This window comes from Muscardinus avellanarius (assembly GCF_963383645.1).
Source record: "Muscardinus avellanarius genome assembly, chromosome: 8".
Taxonomy (NCBI): domain Eukaryota; kingdom Metazoa; phylum Chordata; class Mammalia; order Rodentia; family Gliridae; genus Muscardinus; species Muscardinus avellanarius.
Window position 1 is genome coordinate 109,130,276 of NC_137794.1, and position 23,201 is coordinate 109,153,476.

At 45.7% G+C, this 23,201-nt stretch overlaps 1 protein-coding gene across 1 annotated transcript in view; it reads left to right on the forward strand.

Annotated features, from left to right (window-relative positions):
* Window positions 1-21,901: 21,901 nt before the first annotated feature.
* The window catches only part of SNX9 (sorting nexin 9), a gene marked incomplete at its 5' end in the record, with an annotated part of 63,232 nt that continues 61,932 nt past the window's right edge, over window positions 21,902-23,201 (forward strand). The window contains 2 exons of the mRNA XM_080700153.1: window positions 21,902-22,150; window positions 23,005-23,091. Coding sequence (XP_080556279.1) covers window positions 21,902-22,150; window positions 23,005-23,091 — 336 coding nt within the window. The remainder of the gene's footprint in view (window positions 22,151-23,004; window positions 23,092-23,201) is intronic.

The window sequence follows — 23,201 nt, forward strand, 5'->3', positions numbered from 1 at the left end:
CCTTCAAAACTACTGCCTTATGAGTAGGTCCGTTTGTAGTGGTGCCTGCCTGCGCACCTCTCTGGAGCTAATGGGACAGAGCAGCCAGGCTTTGGAGCACGGGGGCCGGCCAAGCACTTCCTCTCCACTGTCCCAGCATGACTCAGTCCTCGGATTGCAGAGTCCACAGTTGAATGTTGAACTTTCACGACCATCTTGTTGATGCATCAGCCCTGGTGGCTGCCATTACAAGGAAAGCCTATTCAGTATCCTTGTAACCATGAAACCCCAGAAAATCAGCAGAGAGCTGAAGTTAGATTGATCTAACCATTTAGAGCTACGGTGATGCCAAAGAAACAGAGCTTTAAAAATTTCCAGTAACATTTAAAACTGTTCTACTTTTACTACTATCTCTATGATGTCCCAGAGTGAAATTCTCAACCTTTAAAAACCCATTCCCCAAGCTGGGCCCAGTGGTGCACACCTGCCTGTAATCCCTACTCTAGAGGCTGAGGCAGGAGATCACAGCTTGGAGGCCAGCCGTGGCAATTTAGCCTGACACTTTCAAAATAAAAAAAAATAAAAAGGGTTGGGATGTAACCCATTTTAGAACACCACTGGGTTCAATCCTTAATGCTGACAACAAATAAAATTTTAAAATAATAAAACCCCTTTTCCTTATCATTTTGATGATAAGTCAAAACATCTCACACTCCTTCTACAGCTTACTGTAGAGGTGATAGATAGTGATCTCTAAAAAGCAAGTATTACATTTTCTGTCCCAAACTCTCCTTTCCATAACTCATTAAGAATCTCTGCTATACAGAAAGGCTATAGCAATGGTAATAAGCTTCCATCTGAGAGAGATTGGACTCTTACTGTAGAACAATCTTTTCCCAGTAATAAAACCATTTCCTGAGTTGTGTGCATTTATGGTAGAGCTGTGACATAATTGTCCACCTGGCCAGCTCCTCAACGTTTCTGACCAGGGTTTTGATGGGCTGCCAGCTTCCACTTCCCACAGGATGCTGATGCTGCTGATCCCAGGTCCATGCTTTGAGGACCACTGTTGTGGAGGATGCAGAAATAGAAGAACCTGGATTCCATTCTTGTTTGGTCCCTAAAATCTGAGAATGTAAATGGTGGGTCATGTTAGCATGCCGTGTCTTGTGTGAGAGATTCTTCTATCTAAGTTCAAATGATGCTGAAAATCAAAAGATTGGTAAGGTATTCTCAAAGAAAGTTTAGTTTCTGGACAACTCCTGGTATATAAGTAACTTCACAGTCTATTTAATAGAATAATATTCTATGGATTAGTCATTTGTATTATAGCTTGAGCATCCCTATATAATACAAAAATCCAAAAATCTGAACTGCTCTAAAATTTGAAATTTCCTACTTCTGGGAAGATGGCGACCAAGAAAAGCAGCGTTTATAAGTCCTGCTAACACTCGATCTCTATTGCCACATCAGCGCTTTTCATAGCCAGAATACACTAGCAACAGAGAAATAAAAACTGTAAATGCAAGGGACAGAGAAAAGAAGACTACAAGAACAACCAGAGACCAGAAAAGAAACCAGCCCACATTGCGGAGGCAGAGCTGCACTGGCGCCATCTTGCCTCACAACACCCAGCTCCAGAGAGGAAAGGTAAACAAGGAGCTGAAGTGAGCAGCTGCAGATCATTTGGGTGTAATTCAGCAGTTCTTTCAGTGCAAAGAATGTCTAAAAACTCCCAGTGGCCAAGCTCATCACGCCCTCCAGTGACTCGTAACGGAGCTCAAAACCAGAAAAGAAAAATGCCAGCCTCATGGCCGAGGGCATGGCAGCAGCGCCATATTGCCAGCAGTGGCGGTGACACCCGCGACAGCTCCAGATCAGCATGCACAATAACCGTAAGTGAAATTGTGGCCCCTAAAGGAGAAATCCCAGCACTGGACCCCCAGGGACTTGTGCAGCTTTGATAATCTCCCTGGGTCTGAGATTTTGCGGTTCAACCCAGTGAAGGAGTAGTGGTGGCAGAGATACCACACCCTAGTCGCAGCTCCCTGTGGGAAAATGCCCAGCCCAGCACCCCTACGGTCTCACGCAGCCTCCATTAACTCCCTAGGTCTGAGACTTTGCAATACAACCCAGTAAAGGAGTAGTTGTGGCTGAGATTACCACAGACTCGAGATCCAGAACACCCTAAGTGAAGAAGTGGTGACCCAGGGAAGAACCCAGAGAAGACACAAACTTCTGAAATCATTGGAAAGAGGAACAACAATGGAGCAATGAACACCCACAACCTCACAATATCAGAACCAGATAACACAGAAATTTAGAGAGCTCCAGAAGATCCAATCAGGAATATTACTGTAGAAATAATACAGGACCTTCGAAAAGACTTTAGAGAGAGTCTAAAAGAAATAATGGATGCAATCATTGAAGTAAAGGCCTCAATTCAAAGTATAAATCTATTAGACCACATGGAGAATAGAATCTCACTCCTAGAAAATGATCACTCCAAAAATGAACACATAGTTTATAATTTAGAAGAAAAATTTGGACAGCAGGAATTTGACATTGAAGAAATATGGGCCCATCTTAAGAGAGCTAACCTAAGAATAATTGTAATAGAGGAGGGAAAAGGTGAAACCAAAGGGATCAATAATCTCTTCAAAGAAGTAATAGCAGAAAGATTTCCAAACATAGAGCAAGAGGTCGATACACAGGTCCAGGAAACTTATAGAACTCCCTTTAGACAGAATCAGAGAAAAGGTTCCCCACGTCACATAATTGTCAAAATGACCAATGTAGAAGCCAAAGAAAGAATCTTAAAGGCAACAAAAACAAAAGGCCAAGTGACATTCAGATGCAAACCAATTAGAATCACTCCAGACTTCCCAAACGAAGTCATAAAAGCTAGAAGGGCTTGGAGTAATATATTCCAAACTCTGAAAGAAAACAACTTGGCAGCCAAAAATTTCCTACCCAGGAAAACTATTAAATTAGATGGGGAAATAAGAAGCTTCCATGACAAATAGAAACTGAAGGAATTTATGTCTTCAAAATCAGCGCTAGAGAAAATACTCAGAGATTAACTACAAAGAAGAAATAGGTAATACACGCCAGAACCAGAGAAACAAGATTTTCCATCCAGCAGACAGCGAAGCAAAGAATAAACAGTATTTCAAACAGAAAGAAAATCTTAACATGTTAGGAATTAAAAAGTTCTCTCTCAATAACCACACTGAGTGTAAATAGCCTCAACTCCCCAATAAAAAGACATAAAGTGGCAAAATGGGTTAAAAACCAGAATCCATCCATCTGCTGCTTACAAGAAACACATGTTACAAGTAAAGATAAAATTTGAAATTTCCAAGTATTCACATGACACCACACGTGGAAAATTCTACATCATGAAACCTTGTTCCATGTACAAAATTATAAAATTACCCTCAGACTATGTATGTAAGGTGAACCATAAATGAATTTTATATTTAAGACTTGGGTCCTGTTCCCAGGATATCTCATTATGTATATGCAGATATTCCAAAATTAAAAGTAAATCTAAAATCCCAAACACTCCTGGCCCCAAACATTTTGGATGAGGGTTATTCAGCCTGTGTGTGCGAGGATTCTCGACACTTGGATCTCAGACCTTCCAGGTAGTGACGCTGCTGTGGCTGGTGATCACTTTCCCAGCTGCTTTCTAAGGTAGAGACCAGGCCAGACCTTTTGTCTGTGATGGGAGACCACAATAATCAGGGTGCGTTTGCCGTTTATTATATGTTTCTAAAATTGTTGTATAATAAGAATAAATTTTAATTCACCAGAGATTACCATGTAAATGAACTTGCCTCTTTAGTACCCATAAGAGTTAACATGGGTCTAGATAAGAAAAGTACAGAGGATGATTATGGAAAGCCTTGTTGACATATGATTCAGTTTCCTTTTGGATCCATAAACAACATGCACAGGTAGTTATAGGAGGAATACTTTAGAATATTGTACCTGAGAGAAACCAGTACAGTAGTGGAAGGGAACTGGGGAGGGAGGTGGGGAGGAGATAGCGAGGGCTGCGGAAGGGACCGCTCAGATAATGTTACTTTTGTTCAGGGTGTCACTAACATGGACCGTGGTAACATGGACTGGGAGGGAGGGGGCAGCACCAGGTGCATGTATTTTTCCATCACTTTTAATCTCAGCATGATATATAATTATATCTTACTCATAAAAGTATAAAAAATGTATTGTACATGGATGTCAAAATATTTACAGGAAAGTTATGCATGCCACATTGTGACCTAAAAGAAAAGGCAATTATTATTTTTTTATTATTCAGTAGTCTCCAGAATTTATACTGCAACTGAAAATGCATATGTGTTTTTCCACTAAAAGTTTAGTTTAGTTTTGTTTTATGGTACTGAGGATTGAACCAGGAGTGTTCTCCCTCTGGTCTACACCCCTAGCCGTATTTTAATTTTGAAATAGGGTGCCATTAAGTTACAGTAAGCTGGTGGCCTCGGACCTGTGATCCTCTTACTCAGCCTCCCAAGTACTGGGATTATAGGCACCCACCTAGACATTACAGTTTAAGAGGGAAACAGTTTAATACCTTCCATTGACTGTTAGAGCTATGTGGTGGAGAGTCCTGCAGATACAGCGCACAGTGCTGGCACAGTAGCTGAGTCCAGAATGAGACCCTCTCCCCCACTTACCCTTACTTTCAGTGGGAAAATGACTTCTTGTCAACAAGGGGCCAGAGTTTGAGAGTTGCACGTAACAGTACTGTTAGTCTACATCAGTCACGATATAGGAGAGCATCTTTTCTCTACTTTCGTAGGTAGGTGTAGCACTAAATAAATGAGAAAAGTGGTGTTTCCTAAACGCTCTTCAGTATGGTGAGTGCCTTGCTGGACACTTAAGGGGCACGCCGTCCAGTGTCCCTGGTTCTGCTCTAAAATGCTGCCAAGGACTCAGCACGTGAAGCCACTTGGGGAGCCAGTGAACAACAGGGACCAGGAGGTTGTCTGTTCCTGTGACACGGCTCCTTTTGATTTCCACAGGAGCAGTTTTCTTGAAATGGCCTATTTTTCCTGTGCTGGTTACGGCCCCACATCCACTGACACTATTCCTAGCTGGTGAAGTTTTAGGTGGGAGGAGGCCCGTTCTCGCCCTTGCAGGGTTGTGGCTAATGTGTGTGCTGACTGTGGCAGTGCCCGCTGCCGTCGTCTTCTCCCGGTTGGGGCAGGGCGAGGCGAGGCGAGGGGCGCTCTGCCTCTCCTGCTGTGCTTCTCACTGGCCTTTGCCTTCCAGGCTTGGAGATCTTGCTGCTCTAGGGCCTAGGGAACCAGAACCAGAAAGACTCTTTCCATCTTGTCACATCTCTTTCTCAAGGCAGCGAGCGTTGCTGGGTTGAGTCGGAGAAGTGTGAAAAAAGAGAAAAAGAACCAAAAATGAAAAAAAATCACATTTCGAAAGTATTATCCCTACCAAATTTATCTAAAGAATGAATTGTACAGAATGGACTTGCCAAAGTGCCTGGGTCTATAGCAAGGAATAGTTACAGTTGGGTGGTGGTATTCGTGTTGTAAAAATAAAACGTCAGGTAGGCTGTGCGCAGCCCTAACGTCGTGGGCGCTGAGGCCAGTCTTCCTAAGCGCCAGGCGCCCTCATGGAGGTGGAGACCTTTACTGACGCTTCTCTGTGTCTCTGAAACTCGAGCCCAGTCCTCCAAGTCTGGTGTTTGGCTGTTCACACCTGATCTTTTGTCATTGCCCTGTGCTTCCTTCTCAAAGTTCCTGCAGACTTGAGAACAAGATACAAGCAAGGCAGGATGTTGGAAGCATAGAGGACCCAGGTGTGAATGAGATTAACAAGCACATTGTCAGAAAGTCTGTAGTCTGTGTATTTATCCAAACCAGATACTGAGTTTACAGAAAGCAGCTCTCACTGGTTCCCCCAGTAGAGGGTCATCGTGTTAGTTTCTTCTTTCAGTAAATTCATTAAGCCTCTCTGGCCAGAAACTGTTAAAGTGTTGGTAATATAGTGCTGAAGAAAATTTTTAAACCTCTGCCTCCTGGGCATGGTGGCATATGCTTGTAATCTAGTACTTGGGAGGGTGAGACTGGAGGATTGCAGGTTAATGGCCAGCCTCAGCGACTTAGTGAGACCCTGTTTCAAAATTTAAAAAAAATAGGTTTGGAGGTGTAGTTGGGAGGTAGAACGCTCCTGGGTTCAACTCCCAGTAACGCAAAAGCCCCTGCTCACACAGCTGATGTTCTGGTAGAGGAAGACGGCTCACGTGGTTCCTGAGGAGGGACGGGTTAAAGGTTGTGTGTGTGTTTGCACAGAGTTAGATACGGTGGCCCAGGAAGGTGTCAGGTGGAGACCTGAAGGAAGGGGTTGGTCCAAGGAGTGAGCGAGCCCAGTTCAGGAGGTATGTGCAGTGCAGGCTGTGGGGCGGCAGATCTGCAGGGAGGTGTCTCCGGCATGTTTCAGCAATGTGAAACTATTGGAGGGTTTCCACCACACCCCGTATGACTGGCTCCTTCCTTGCTCCCTCCCTTCCTTCCTTTCTTCCTGCAGGGAGTTAATGCACTGTTCAGTTTGATACTGGATTTAAGTCTTATTTTTCCCCTTCTTAAAACTTGGTTGTATCTCATTAACGTAACACTGGGAAATCCCGTGCTCCACATAAGTTCATCAGTGAGAGAGCTTCACACTGATCCTTCTGCACATTAAGAATCTTTTAGGCAAATGAGCAGAAATAAAAAGTGTCTCTGTCATACTGAATTTGAGATTCTATCACAGAAAATTTCATCATGGCTCCTGGACACACTGAGAGTAAATACATACAACCCATCAGGTCATGTGCCCTTTGGCTGTGTTCTCATTACTCTCCTGACTTGACTGGCATCCTTCCAGACAAGAAGTACACTACTTCTAGACTGCCAGATTCCAAGCAGGTGTGAAAATACTTCTTGATGAGAGCTGGCTGCATCCTCTTCTGAAGGTCCCGGTGCAGCTCCTGCTGTGAGCTCCCAAGGCCGCAGCCCTAAGAAACAGCCAGAGCGCTGAGAACTGGGGCAGAGAGTTCTCCTGGGCTTAGAAGAAGGTGCATCTTCCTGGCTGAGGATTTTGAGATTCAGTGACTCGTTATTCTCTCCTGGATTCACGCAGTGATTTTTAAATATAAAATATATTAATGGAATTTTATATTATTTGTGCTTAGAGTCATTTGGCTGCGTGACTTGGTGACTCTGCTTTATCACGAGAGCCTCAGCAGTGGTGTGCAGAGTGGGAAAGGTCAGTGCTAGTGCAGGAAGGCTGTAAAAGATAGGGTTGGACAAACGTCCTGGTCACGGTGCAGCTTCTTCACATGTGTTAGTCTTTCTCTGTCTGTGGCTTTTAAGGTATTAGCTAAACAATTTGGCATAATTCAGTATTTTTTATTTTAGCTATTTATGAAACTTCAAACATCGATAAAAGTTGAACAGTACAGTGCATCTCCGTGGGCCTTTCCTGGGCCTTTTCCTAGCCTCAGTAATGAGTACCTCCTGGCCAGTTTCATTTTCTCTAACCCTCACCCAGTCTCATCATCTTCCCTTTCTTGTTATTTTGGAATAAATTCCAGATATGTTTCTTGGTAAATATTTCAACATGTATCTCCAAAAATAAATTTTAAAAACTCATGCAATCCCAATAATTGCCATCAAATTTAAAAATTAAGAATAAATCCTAAACTGTCAGGTCTATTGGTATGCAGTATAAACATATCATAAATTAATGGTAAATTTAGATGTATTTATGTTGCTTGATATGTGTTAACATGAGGACAGTGCCACCTAGTTTAGTTAGAAGACACTGGAGCCTATTATTAATTGGCATTTATTTACCATGTTAATTTAACACAAAAATTTGCCCCAATGTGACTGTAGAGGTACTCCGGAGTTTGGGACATGCACATGTGTTTCTTCTTTCTTGTTAACTCCTGCACTGAGCTGGATTTTAAGGAGACAAGGCCCTCGCAGTGTAGGTGGCGCCAGCAAGAGGAGGAAGCTGAGAACCAAGAATTATGGGGCTGTGCGCTTTTGTTACTTCACTGGTGATCGTGGGGCCAGGCCCCTTATGTCCAGACGGTGGCCTGCCATCTTGTTTAACTTAAAATGCATATAAAACAGATTTACTCACCAGTCCTTAGGTAGAAAGCCAAGGTCCCTGGCTACACCCTCTCCCTGGTAACAGACACGTCCTCCCTCCTGCAGATAGGTCAGCTTCTGTCCTGCAAACTTCATGTTGTAAACATTGGGTATCTGGCAGCCTTGGCCAGGCCATGTCGTATGTTCCTGCCGTGGTCAGTGGCAGGTGCTGGGTATGTAAACGTTTGCGTAAGAGCAGGAGCCACCTTGGCATGCTGAAAGAGGCCAGGTCTTCCCGGCAGGCAGCCCTGCATTGCCACCAGCTTCACCAACCTCCCGGTAGGTTGATCCTGCTGGCTGTGGCCCATCTGCAGTTATGCCAGAGGTGGTTGATCTCTTGACGGGATGCTAGCCTTGAAATGTGCAGAATAGTCCCAAGATGAATACAAAGAATTATCTTACCTTCACCCATGCTGACCGGGCCCTTGGCTAATCAGGATTAGGTCTCCCTATGAAGCTGGATGTGGGGTTACCTCCCTGTTGCACAAAAGAGGGACGGAAACCTTAACAAAATGGAGGAAGGGGAGAGTGAAGAAGGAGGAAGGGGCTGGAAGCTTCTGAACTCGCCATAGGTTATCCAGGGATGGCGCATTGGGCAAGAGAGGGAAATAGAGGGCACTTGGTGTTATGGAGTGGTTATAGGTTGGGACACTCCGGGTGGTTAGACCATAGAGAACCTTAAATGCCAGAAGAACACATTTGAGCTCGATCCCAGGTAACAGAGCCATCAGTAGCTTTGGCTGTGAGACTTGGTCCTTTTTCATGAGAGCCTCAGCAGTAGTAGCAAGGTCCAGGCTAGCACAGGCAGGCCGTGTATGACAGGGTTGGGCATACGTCTGGCTCACATTGCAGCTTCTTAATGTGTGTTGGCCTTTCTGCCTCAGAACAGCTTTCTTGTATGTTATTGGCATGAGTTTGTTTCTTTTGCAAATCTGAGTAATAAATACTGCCTTCTTAGGCCGTCAAACTCAAGCCAGGAGGTGTGTGAAGCGCCTCTTCCCAGACTCCTCAGTGGTGCCGCTCCTCCTTTCCTCATCTACCTGGTTTTCCCTTTTTGTGGGTTGTTGGTTTGTAGGAAGCTTCGGCAAAAGGAGAAAAGGAGGATCTGGCAAAAACCAGATCAGCGTGTGTATCCTACTGTGTGGGCATCTAGGAAGTACCCAGACCTCGCGGGCCTCAGCTTCTCGTTTCTGTCTCTGCCTCTTGTGGGCCCTCCCTCATTCAGCTTTCGCCCACATCTCTTCCTTTGGTCAAGTCTAATTCATTGCTCCGTTTTTGTGTAATACATTTTAAGTTTGCTCTTCAGATTGTATGTTTCTTAATTCTCTTTGGCAGTCTTATTTAAAGCATCTTTGACCTTACAGTTGTGATATAATAAATCTCCGTCTATTTCTGTGGTGAGCTTTATATTAGCAAAATGAATCCAGAAGATAAAGTGCCCTGAAGAAGTGCTGATAAAACAAACCCTACTTAAGAAGACTGTCCTCAGTGCTAGAATCATTTAAAATGAAGATCCGTATTCCTCCTGAAGCCCACTTGCATTTGTGTTCATGTAGTGACCTGAAACAGGAGCATCGCTGAGGATATATATATATATATATATATATATATATATATATATATATTTTTTTTTTTTTTTTTTTTTTTGGTGGTACTGGGGATGGAACCCTTCTACCTCTGGGCTATACTCCCAGACCTATTTTATATTTTTATTTGGAAACAGGGTCTCTTAAACCAGCGAGGCTGGCTTCGAACCTGCATGATCCTCCTGTCTCCGCCTATCAAGCGCAGGGTTTACAAGCGTGCGCCACCATGCTCAGCTGAGTAGCTCAATTTTAAAGATCTGTACATTTAAGTCTAGTAGTGTTCTGAAATGCTTTGGTAGAGAGCGTTTACCTTAAATCACTTATATCATCCCAAAGAGACTTGCAGGCCATCTGGTACATCCTTGTGGTTTTTTCCTCTTCAAAAGATGAGGCCTAGCACCAGATATGGTGGTGGATTCCAGTAATCCCAGGACTTGGGAGACTGAGACAGAAAGATCATAGGTTTGAGGCCAGTCCCAGCAGTTTAGTGAGACTTTCAGCATCCTGAGAGTTTAAAACAAAAAAATAGCTGGGCATGGTGGTATATTCTTGTAATCCCAGTACTTGGGAGGCTGAGGCAGGATGATCACAGGTTCGCAGCCAGCCCCCGCTACTTAAGAGGCCCTCCACAATTTAGTGAGGCCTTGTTCCAGAATAAAGAATAAAAAGTAGGACTGGAGGTGTAGCTCAGAGGCAGAATGCACCTGGATTTAATGCACAGTACTCCCTCCTCCCACACATAAAGTGACTATTCATTGTTTTTTACCTTATGCATAATTTATGGGTACAGTGGTGACCTGAGTTATTAGAAAAGATTCTTCTTAATAAAGATTCTTCTTATCCTTTCAAGTTTGAAGAAACTCACCCAAGTATGTAGTACTTATAAAAAGAAAGACTACAAAAATGGTCAGGCCAGAGTTTTCTGATTTTAGAAAATTTCTGATTTCTGGAAAATTACATATCTCAAAATTGTAGATATTTTTAAGATATTTTTAGCCTTTGGGACAGAGGCTAAAAATCTTATGAGAAAGACTGAGACAAGGTATAAACTGTGCTGAGAGAGTGGTCACATCACCAGGAGCCCAGGAAGGAGAGCTGGAAGCTTGCATAACATATTATACATCATCTTGCTTTTAGGAGGGGCTAAAATCCTGAGACTTTTTTTTTTAATATTTTGCTCACAGGCTATGTAAATAATCGCCCCTTTTCTCTGAATGCGGTTTTATGATTGGTTTGAGCAGTTCCCTGAGAACTTGTTGACAGCCCAGCCACATCAAGCCTGTTCCCGTGCACGGAGTCCCAGTGCATCCTGCACTGCGACGTGAAATGTGTCTTCTCCTTCCAGGAAAGGCTGTCCAGTAGAAATGTAACCTCTCTCTTTTCTGCAGTTATGTTTTCCCTCTCTCTTTACAATTGTTTTGACCCCCCCTTCCACCGTTTTTATGCCTTCACAAGTTTTGTTGGTTTTGGGAGTTGGGTTTTTTGTTTGTTTGTTTTGTTTTTGTGGTCCTGGGGATTGGCGATTGGGTCCAGGAACATTCTGTTTCTGAGCTAAGTCCGCAGCCCTTTTTGCTTTCTGTTGCTCGGGCGGTCCTTGAGTCTCCTGTCCCAGCCTCACGCTTGGCTGTGGTGGTGGTTTTGATTGTGTCGTGATCTCCCTCTGGTCCCCCGAGACGCATTTCATCTCACATCTGAATTATAGGATTATACTGCTTTGCTTCAGCATCTTAAAAGCACATAGAGAAGCCGGGCATAGTGGTTTAATCCCAGTACTTGGGAGGTTGAGACAGGAGGATTGCAGGTTTGAGGCCAGTGTGTCAGAACTTAGATATTGTTTCAAAATAAGTAAAATAGGGTTGAGGATATAGCTCAGGGTAGAATGCCCCCCCCCCTGCATACACACACAAGTGATGCCGCATACCTAGAATCTCGGATATTGGGAGGCTGAGGTGAGAGGATTCCAAGTTCCAGGCCAGCCTAGGCAACTTAGTGAGACCTTGTCTCAAAATAAAAGCTTATTAAAAAAAAAAAAAAAAAGGCCAAGGGGATGTAGCTCAGTAGTAGTGCAAGGCCCTGTATTCAATCCCCAGCATTGTAAAAACACATATGCACATATAAAGAGATTTTTAAAAAGTATTTATTTGGGTTTTTGTCAGAATGGTTGAGATACCAGCAAGCCTTTGTCCCATCATGGGCGACTGTGGCTGGCCGTCCTCATGTGGTTGGGGCCTGGGGCTCCTGCCCTGGCTCCAGCTAGTTGGAGTCTGCCCTCTGGCCTCCCTGGCTGACCTGCTGCTGACTGGCCACTGGGGCCTGCAGGGCACAGTATGCGTGGGTGTGTCTGGTGCCCTGGGAAGCAGCAGCTCCAGGAACACCTCCGGGGGGATCTGCAGCAGGGTGTCTGCTGCCCTTGTGCGAGCCCCGGAACTCTTGGCAGGCAGGGAAGAGGAAACAGTTGATAAGCCATGATTTTTAGCACGTCCAAAGTGTATATGTAGTGTTGCAGATTCAGAGCCCGCGGTAGCTGTGCTCCCTGTCCGCCCCGGGGGGCTCTGCTCTCTCTGCTTCGTTTTTATTACTTCATTCCCATTCATGTCACGAGGCACAAGCTGCTGCCTTATCTTACTCTTGAGGAATTTAAGACCAGGGTTAAGGAATTGGGCCAAAATGTCAAGGCTGTTGAAATGGTGGGGTGGGATTTGACCCCTGTGCCTGACTCCCAAGCCAGCTCCTAATTGCTGAGTTGCCAATAATTACATTTCTTCCCCTTTCAGGGAGGGGAGGAGTGAACCACTTGTCAGGGCAGCCCTGCCCTTGCGGGATCTGGCACTGTTACTGGGCGTGGTTTGCTACTGTCTCTGGGGTTTGGGATTTGGGTACTGGTTGCTTTTCAACTTTCTAAATAGTTTTATCCTATCATAAGCGTGTAGTTTTACAACCAGGAAAAACAGTAAACTATAGCTATTTTAATTTGGGACTGGGAATGAGGTTATTTTCTTAGTCACAGCCAAGGTTACTGTGCTTTGCCCAGAGTTTGAAGAGTGGACTAGTAATGTGATAAACAAGAGATGAGCTGAAATGAGAGTCCTGAGATTAAATAAGAATAAAGTGTAGAAGAGACTTATGTGTACTCTTTCTAACTGGGTGGGTGTGCACACATGCACTTGAGCCATGCACACGTGTCAAATGCACAACATCTGAAAGGATGTCAGCACTGCTGCACTGTCAGGAAAAAGGAGCAATTGTGAATTTTAACTCTTATATTGCCTTTGTTGAAAAGTACATAGTATATACATATGACAAGTTTATGTACAGTGAAATTGACAGTACTCGGAATAGAAGCTCCAGGAACTCTGTTTAAACACTCATGTCACCCTTAATACAGATTCTCTTGCTTTCTAACCAGCTTTTGAGTTAAACTTAGTAATATTTTGTGCATTGTTATAACCAGGGAAGCATTCTCTCATAGATTTTGATGTTTCCAATATGGTTATGAGCATCCTAGGTAGTGGTGCAAGATTATACTTTGAATTTTTTTTTTGACTAGGCAGTTTCTAAGTTCATTTGTAGATATCTTTTGCTATTATAATAAGTGGTCCGTCTCATTCCCCTCCATTTTAATTTAGAGCTTTTGGACAGTTGGTACATACACACCATTCAAATGACAAAAGAAATACACTGAGAATCTCACCCATCTCATCCAGCTCATTTTCCTCCTCCGTCTCCCCAATTTAACATTAATTGCCCATTTTAACATTAATTTTTTTTACTTATGGAGCTTTTCTTTATGGCAAGACTAGGAAATATAAATATTCTACCTCTGAATAAGGCTGGGTACGACCTGGGCTGCTCTGAACCTTGCCCCTCATTGGACTGTGCTCCTCCCCTGTGCTCAGGGCTTTTCATCCTCATTGCTACATTGCGTCCCACTGGTGATAGACAGTGGTTTCCTTAACCACTCCCTTTACTGATACTGCTGTCTATTCTTTGACACCATGCACAAGGCTGCACAGGTGCCTTTGGAGAATGGATTCCCTAAGTGAATTTCGTGGGTCAAAGAGTGTGTTAGTTACCCATCACTGTAACAAACACTGAGATAATCACCTTGGAAAAGGTTTTCTTTGGCTCACAGTTTTAGAAGTTCCGTCCACGTTTGCTGGCCTTGTTGCTTTCAGGCTTTTGCAGGGCCCCATGTGGGAGTGCGTGGTGCAGCACAGTAGCTTACCTCGTGACCTGCAAGTGAAAGGGAAAAGGAAGAGGCCAAGCCCCTGCGGGCCCTTCAGGACACAGCCTGACGACCTCGAGACCAGGGCCTACCTGTAAGGGTTCCGTCACCCCCACTAGCGCCATTGCTGGTGGGGCGTTTAAGGTCCAGAGAACAGCAAAGGGTAGTTGTGTATTTAAAACTACACAGCTCTTATTTTCATATATATTACTGGTAAGACCCCTAATGGAAATCTAGCAAAAACTACCATATTAATAAGTTTTTCCTCATGTGTAACAGTGAACAGTTTTTCATGTGTTCAAGAGTTGCTTGTACTTTTCTACAAACTATTTGTTCTGCTGTCCATTGCTGTTGGTCTTTATATTGAATTCTAGACGTTCTTTGTGGGGGGATACTGGGGATTGAACCCAGGGGCATTCTGTATCTGAGCTACACTCCTAGCCCTGTTGTCTTTTATATTTTGAAATGGCCCTACTAAGTTGTTGAGGTTGGCCGTGAACCTGTGATTGCCCTGTGACCGAGTACCAGAATTATAGGCCAGTGGCACCATGCCTGGCTAGTTCTTTATACTGTAGGATTGGCCCTTTTTTTTATAACTTGGGTTTTATATTAAGGCTAGTGATTTCTTTTACTCACTTGGAGCCAGGCAGTTACAAGAGAAAGTAATGTGGGGCAGACAGAATAATAGATGTGGACAGCACAGGTGAAAAAGAATGAATTTTCAGACTCCTCCCTCCTCAGAAGAGAAAATGTGCCTTCAGGATGTGGATCCTACCGTCCAGCAGGTGTTGGCTCTGTCAGTGTACTAGAGTTGGGAGCACTGGGCAGGTCACTGCTGATTTTACTCATAATGAGATCAGAGCTAACAGAACAGAGAGTTGAGATTGGGTCTACTAGTAATTTACCTTAGCTGTAGTACTTTTTGAAATTTCTATTGAAAGGATTCCTTGTAGTTGGCAGTATGTACTGAATAACATGAGTTATCTGCTGACCAGGAATTTTGTGGAAATTTAGCTTTTGAAGATTTACACACACACACACACACACACACACACACACACACCCTGTGTCTGCGTATGTGTCAGTGTGTTGTACTGGGAATTGAACCAGGACTGGGTACATACTAGGCAAGTGCTTTTCCACTGAGCTACACCTCAGTCCAAGAGGGCATTTCTTGAATTGTGTAGCTAACATTGGAAAAGGCAGTGTAGAAAGGCAGGGCCTTTCCTTTCAAACACCAGTTAAGAAATAGACTGGTGTTGAGGGGTCAGGGCAGCATGAGTTTGGACAGTGTCAGTGGTGGGCAAGAAGGAAAAAGTCGGGGTGGCGGGGGAGAAAGTAAGAAAGCAGGTGGAAGCCAAGTACAAGGATCGGAAAAGGAAAGGCAGTGGGTGGTGGGACAGAGCACAGAGCTTTGCAGTGTCAGAGGCTCCGTCTCTAAATGTTATCTTGTCTAGACTGAGTGGTCAAAAAATTTTTATTTTAATTATTTTTTTTAATCTCCGGGCTATACTCCCAGACCTATCTTATATTTTATTTGGAAACAGGGTCTCACTAAATTGCTGAGAGCCTCACTAAGTAGCTGAGGCTGGCTTTGAACCTGTGCAATCCACCTGTCTCGGCTTCCCAAGCACGGGGATTACAAGCGTGCGCCACCACACCCAGCTTTCTTTTTTTTTTTTTTTAATTTTTTAGTGACAGTGTTATACTCATTTGAAGATAGACTTCTTAGATTTTTTTTATTTTCCAAAATTATTCTCTCTTCTAATTTCTAAGAAGGCTCTCTGGCTGCTTTTCATAAAAAGCTTAATTCAATGTTCTAAACAAAACTACAGTTTTTATAAATATTTTCCCGTGAGTGCTTCAGTCTATTTGTGCTACTGTAACAGAATACAGAAGACTGAGTAATTTATACAGAACAGAGGTTTGTCTTCTCCCAATTCTGGAGGCTGGGAGGCCCAGGATCAAGCCGTGGGCAGGCACTCTGCCCTCAAGTGGCAGAAGGGCCTGGGAGAGGGCGACCCGCCCACATGCCCCTTTTATGGTGGCCTTGGTCTCTTCTCAGGGGCAGAGCCCACAGGACCTCAGCACCTCCCTTAGGCCCCAGCCCACCACCCAGGACACTGAGAGTTTCACGTGAACCCAGAGGCCGCAGAAACACTCAACCTTAGCCGGGAGCAAATGCCCTTAATGTCTAAATGTGTAAGGGAGTATCATACCATTTATTTCTTACTTGTTTCACATTCTTTCTTACCATATTATAAATTTAGTAAGCAAGAGGCTTAGGAATTCCATACCTGGGGACGAATTGGATTTAGCTGGATGTTTTTAAATTCTGAGCAGGATTCTTGAGGAACAGTAACAAAAGAACGGGTTCCTCCTGTGCCTGCCTGCGTTGGCAGCCGGCCACCGGGCTCCCTCCAGGGAGCCCACTCCTCCAGCGCCCAGCGCAGCCATCTCCTGGCCGCCCTCCTTGCATGGAGGAGTGAGGCTGATGTGACACGTTTTTAAAAAATACCCCACAACACGACAAGCAGAATTCTCAGTCCTTTGCAGCTGTGTGAGCAAAGTGCGTCCACGTGGTTCCTTAGTCCTTTGTCCTGACCCGAGGAGACTGCCGCGCTGGCAGCTCGCTGGCCTGCCTCTCGGGGCAGGAAAGGAGGTAGATGGCGGCGTTTCCTGACTGAGGGGCTGCGCCACCCCTTGTTTCTATCCCAGCACTGTATTAGGAAGGATTTCAGACATGTAGAAAAGTTTGAATAATTTGCCGTTAAACATGGTAAACCCACTATCTAGTTGAATCATTTTATAATATCTGCCTTATCACCTATGCACCCATTAGTTCTTACTCTTTTATATATTTCAAAAGGAGATCTCCCCAATCTTTTATCACTAGTTGTGAATCCTTCATCCCATTCATACAATTACAGGTGTGGCTAAACAGACCGGGCGCGGGGGGGGGGGGGGGGGGGCACAGGGCCTTGCGAGATCTTGCTGTAAAGTAGTGTTCAGTAAAGATTCATGAAGTGAATGCTGTCTTGTTGACTGTCCTGTAGGAAAGTGTAAATTTGCCTTTTAGGACAACCAATTACTTTTTTGGCAAACCCTGTGCTTCCTAGGTATATGTGACCCCCAGTTTATGACATACGATTTCTGGAAGAGAGTGCACAAAATAAAACTATTTAGAATTGGAAGTAGATTAAAGAGAACATAATGTTACATTTATCATGTAAATATAACATCTTTATTATGTATCATGAAGATATATACAAGAAATTATATATGTACATGTACACTGTGTCTGTGTGTTTGTGTGTTACTAGGAATTGACCCGGAGACATTCTGCCTCTGAACTACACCCCATCTCTAGCCCTTTTTATTTTCTGTTTTGAATCAGGGTTTCTCTAGGTTGCCAAGGGTTTCTCCAAGTTGCCGAGGGTAGCCTTGAGTTTGTTATCCTCCTGTCTCGGCCTCCCAAATACTGGAATTATAGGTGTGCAGCACCGTGCCTGGCTACATGTACACTTTTACCACCAAGGTTTTCTCTGTTCATGTATTGCCTGACGGTGTACCCAGGAGCACGCACTCTGACTTGACGTTTCAAGGCTTCTTTTGAGGAAGAGGCTCTCTTGAGCCAGCGCCACATCCCTGCAGTCAGTTTTATTTGAAATGAGGATTTCATTTCAGGGAAGAGTTGGAAAACCACAGCTTTAGGTGACCTGCTCACATGGCCCTGTGTAAGTTGTGGGCCAGTGGAAAGTCTTACAGAGAAGTGCCAGTGTCCTGCTACCCAAATCTTACATTTGGGCTAAGATGCCACGGATCATGCATAATTAATCAGGATTCATCACAGTGGCTGGCCTGGATGAAAGGAGCATTGAGAGCTGACTAGCAAAGTGTTCTTCTGAGATCAGTGAGTATGTCATAGCGCTTGTCCTCGTTCTGGACCAAGTGTATGAACGTGTGTGTGTGTGTGTGTTTCACTAAGGACAAACCTGGGGACCTTCAATTTCTGAGCTACACCCCTGGCCCTATTCTATTTAATTTTGAAACAAGATCTCACTAGGTTGTTGAAAGTCTCACAACTTGCTGAGACTGTCCTCGAACCTATGATCCTCCTTTCTCAGCCTCCCAAGTGCTGAGATTCCTGAAACATTGAAAATTGAGCTAAGGAGTTTGCAAAGGAGGCAGGCACCAACCACGTTATTAACTGGCGTAAATCAAGAACCTGGCACCTTTGGGGAGTCAGCCAGCTGTAGGGGAAAGGACTGACGAGCCACGCATCCACAGAGTCCCACGTAGTTCTGGTCGGCCAGCTGAGTCACGTGGCGGAGTCGAAGTACTGATGTTTTATAGGCATGCTGATTCTCTGACAACATCTTAGTCTCGTGACCTCTGAAGTCTGTCTCACAATGCTTGGATCTTCAAGGCACCTGGATTCTTGTGATACCTCTGCTTCTGGCTTCCGAGGTTCTGCCTCCTGTCCTCACTGCAGGGATCCCATAGGGGAAGAGAGGGACCCAACCTATCATACTGGCCTTTTTGTGATATTGGGCGAAGACCAAGTCCATAACTACTTCCTGTTGTCAGGGGGTGTCATAAGGGGCCCCTTGGCCGGGAGAGGTTGAGTCCTTCGAAAGTGGGCAGCAGGAATTGATTGGAGGTTAACGTGGACAGCTCCATGAGGCACGCTCGAATAAATTTTAACAGACAAGCTATTTAAAGAAAAGGCAAGCCAGGCGTGGTGGCGCACGCTTGTAATCCCCGCGCTTGGGAGGCAGAGACAGGAGGATCGCGCAGGTTCGAAGCTAGCCGCGTGCGCTGGCTTAGGAGACCCTGTTTCCAAATAAAAATGTAAAAATAGGTCTGGGAGTGTAGCCCGGAGATAGAAGGGCTTCCAGGAACCCCAGTACCACCAAAAAAAAAAGAAGAAGAAGAAGAAGAAAAGGCAAATCGTGAGAGCGGGTCCCTGGAAAGGCAGGAGCTTGTCAGCTATCGGGCCTTGCCTGGAAGGGAAGGAGCACAGTGGCTCCTTGGAGCCCTTCCAAGTATGAGGTAGATTGTCACTAGATTTATTAATAACAGCATTTTTCCTGAGAGACATACACCACCCTTTTTAGCAGTTTTCTTCATTAGGCTAGAATCATTAATGTAATAGCATTTTCCCTGAGAGAGACACACGCCACTGTTTTCAGCAGTGAGTGGGTTGGGTCAGTCTGGTCAAATGGAAAACATGCTATTGGGTCAGGAGCATCAGTAACGGATTTTAGAGAGTTTAATACTTATAGCTGTCTGGCATCTGGAGAGGGAGAGCACCATACTATAAACAAGTGGACCTGCTGGAATAAAAGCATTAAAGAGAATTATGCCGAGAAAAATGGAGCTTAATGGGCACCAAAGCTGTACAGGAGAATTTGTCATGAGGCTGTTTTAAAAGAGCCCTTTTTAACCGAGTAAGGTGTTGGCAGTCGGGGTCCCCCAGCAGTTTGGCTGCAGTAGGTGTGGTGAGGATCACTATAAAAGACCCAGTTCACCATGGTTGGAGATGTTTTGGTTGAAGTGACTTGAGGAGGATTTGATCCCCTAGCTTAAGGGCCAGGTGGAGAGCTGCTCCTTCAGTCCCAGGTTGGGGAAGATACCGGTCAGCATGTTCCCTAAGAAGGTGCCTGAGAAAAGACAAGGGAGATAGGAAGCCAAAGGAGGGAGGTTTGAAGGGAGAGCGTGATTAAGCAGGAAAGGGCAACCATACAGCAATTCAAAGGGCTCATGAAGGTGGGTTTCGAGGGGTGGCCCTTACACGGGCCAGCGCCCGTGGTAGGAGTTCAGGCCACGATACCTGCTGCTCCAATGCCAAGGACTTGTGCCACCTGTTGTGTAACCTTAGAAATAAAAGCTGGTCTAGTATCAGACTGTAAGGAATTAGGGAGTTCAAACCAAGGGACGATGTCCAAGCATAGAGCATTGGCCACTGTGCTGGCTGTCTCGTCCTTTGAGGGAAAAGCCTCTACCCAACCTGTTAGGGTATCAACTCTCATTTGGTGAGTAGGAAAAGAAGGGCAAAGGCCTCCTTGTGGAGAAAAAGCGCAAGTAGAACAGGAGGCACTGACTTTACTAATCAGCTATTGCAGGAGAGGAGAATAAAACAAGGGGCTTAGGAAATGTTTAAGCACCATAGGGCCAACATTTAGGGAATTATGTATTAGGTTAATGACTGCTTCAACCTGAGCCTCGGGCAGGGCAGTTTTGTCCTATAGAAGAGGGCCTGTGGTGTGTGGGCAGGAGAGCTTGCCGTCAATCTCCTGTACTGAGATCAGAAAAGGAAAACAGGACCTGAAAAGGATGGAAGGGCTGAGTAGGCAACCAGAAAGGAGATTGGCTTACCCACTGCCTTGAGAGTTACCCTGGGCCTGGCAAGGGGGATCGAGGTTGAGAAATCCAGGAGCCATCAGTCTTCCGTCAGGCTGAGTAGAGCCAGCGGCAGGGTCTGGTCTGGAAGGATTGTCCCCCTGTATTGAGGCACCTGGGGCTCACCACTTTTCCAAGGGAACTGTTCCAGTGGCCCCCCTGGCTGCACACCAGGCATGGTCTGATTGGCAGGAGTGGCCTTGCCACACTTGAAGCAGGCTCCTGGAGGTAGTTGTCGTTGCTGTCCTCCACCCCTAGGTGCCGCTCTAGAGGGCTGAGCTGTCACCACTGGCCACAGGGCAGCTACCAGAGATTTGCCTTTTGGTGAAGTTGGGGTGTACACTCCATCCCTGTTTGTTCCTCTCTGGAATTAAAAACTTTAAATGCCATGTTTGCCAAATCTCGGATAGGCATTTGAGGACCATCCTCAGCCTTTCTTAATTTTATCCAAATATTGGGCTATTGCCCAACAAACTGAGTTGCCAATACCACAGATCCTGCTTCAGTTGATGGATCTAAGCGGGTATAGAGGGTAAAAGCCCCCTGAGTTGGTCCCTTAAGGAAGGATAGTGAGGAGGGAGGAGCAGGTTAGAGTGGGAGGCTGTCCTGGGATAGGATGGTGGCCGGGGCAGTGAGGAAAGATCCTGTGGACCAGGGTCCTCAGAAAGCAGCGCCTGAAACCCACCCGGGTCAGACGCTGGCACCCATGTGTCGCCACAGAATGGCGACTATGACTCAGCAAATTGCAGGATGGCGCGAGCCAAGATGGCGACTGCACAACGTCACAAGGTTGTGACTGTGTAACGTCACAAGATGCTGACCAATATGGCGGCTGTGACGTCACAAGGTAGTGACTACGCGCCATCACAAAGTGGCGGCTGACAGGGGAGAGCCGTCAGAGTGACGGGAGTGCAGGAAAAAGCAAGCCAGGACAAAAGGACTTCCGACCATGTACCAGACCACTTGCAAAAGTTGCTAACCGTTCTTGGGCCATCGCAACCCATTATCAAACTCAAGGCTAAACAGGCACTCAGGGCATAAGTCCTCCACTAGTTTGGAGTTTTGGCTTCCCTTTATTGGTCTGCGGGCAAGAACAAAGAATAGGAAACAGGCATCCCCATTTTCCTGATCAATCATTTGGAAATGGGGGTTAAGAGATCGGGAAAGATGTCTCAGTCCCTTCTCAAAACCGGAGAATGACCTGGTCATCTGGGGGGAAAATGGCTCACCAAACGCTTGGATTTTGGGGTCCCACTGGACCACCAGAGGACCCAAGTCTGGAGAGGAGGCAAGAAGCTGGAACCTGCTGACCCAGGGAAGGGGAGGGAGCTTACCCTATTTGAAAGACCTCTGCGGGGTTGCAGGAGCGCTGAGCCTAAACAGAGGCAGTGGGTGTGCGGCTGTGGGGCCAGAGCGGCTGCAAGGGGCTGGTACAGCAAGGAACTGGAGCAGTGGTGCCAGAGCACTGTGGTGGTGGTTGGAGTACAGAGCCTGAGCAGCGATGGGCAGCAGGGCACACAATGGCCGCATGGCCCAAGCAGCAGACCACGCAGGCAGCTGTGGCAGTGCTGATGGTGGTGGTGGCCGTGGGGCATGGGGTGGCCCAGTGTGGTGCAGGTGGAGGTGCCTGTGGCAAGGTGTACTGGTGGCTGGCGGCCAGGTGGTCAGAGGTGCCTGCTGTGGCCGCGGGCGGAGGTTCTGGCAGCGGGCAGAGTGCGGAGCTAGAGCACGGCAGCGGCCCAAGTGGACCTGGGGCTGTGCCTTGCCCAGTGAGAGGTGGTGGTGGGTGTGCTCCACCCAACGAGCCCGGCACAGGACCTTGCAGGCAAGTTGCTGGCAAATCTGAGAGTCCGGGGCTCAAAAGAGAGACAAAATAAGGGAAAAAAAAATACCAAAATACCCTCCTGGGTTTCGTGCACCAAATGAAATGTTGAAAATAGAGTTTAGGGAAATTGCAAAGGAGGCAAGCAACAACCAGGTTATTAACAATGGCTTTAATCAAGAACCTGGCACCTTCGAGAGTCAGCCGGCCGTGGAGGAAGGGACCGATGAGCCACCCATCTGGAGAGTCACACGTAGTCCTGGTAGGCCAGCTGAGTCACGTGGTGGAGCAGAAGTACCGATGTCTTATAGACATGCCAATTCTCTCACAACATCTGTAGGCTCACGATATCTCTGCTTCTGGCTTCCAGGGTTCTGCCTCCTGTCCCTGCTGCAGGGATCCAATAGGGAAAGGGAGGGACCCGACCTATCAGTAACAAGCGTGTGTTGCCATGCCCAGCCATATTTTCACTTTTTCCCTCCTACAAAGAGAAGCATGCTTTTTAGTTTCTTAATGAAATGGGCACATTGGAGTTGCTGTTTGTAGGGATGATCTCAGTGTAGCATGGGCAGCTGCTAGAAACAGTTCATGCTTCCAAAACCGAGCTAGGGTGCCTGGGGTGTTCGGGTTCTCGGCACAGCTGGGGAGTCATTTTGCAGCAGTGTCTTCATGTCTCCCACATCAGCCAGGGCCATTGTCATGTTCATACCAGCATGCTCACAGAGTGAGCTGCAAAGGGGGTTTGGGTTTTCACTGTTGGGATTACATCTACTTATAACTTTCTCTTTCCACTCCCAACAGGCTCGGGTTATGTATGATTTTGCCGCTGAACCTGGAAATAATGAACTGACGGTTAATGAAGGAGAAATCATCACCATTACAAATGCAGTAAGAGAACTATATGTTTAAATCTCTCCCTTATGGACTTATTTTTAAGTTTTAAATTTTTGTTGATTATTCTCACCCATATTAATTTTTTGCTTGTTGCTTGGGAAGTA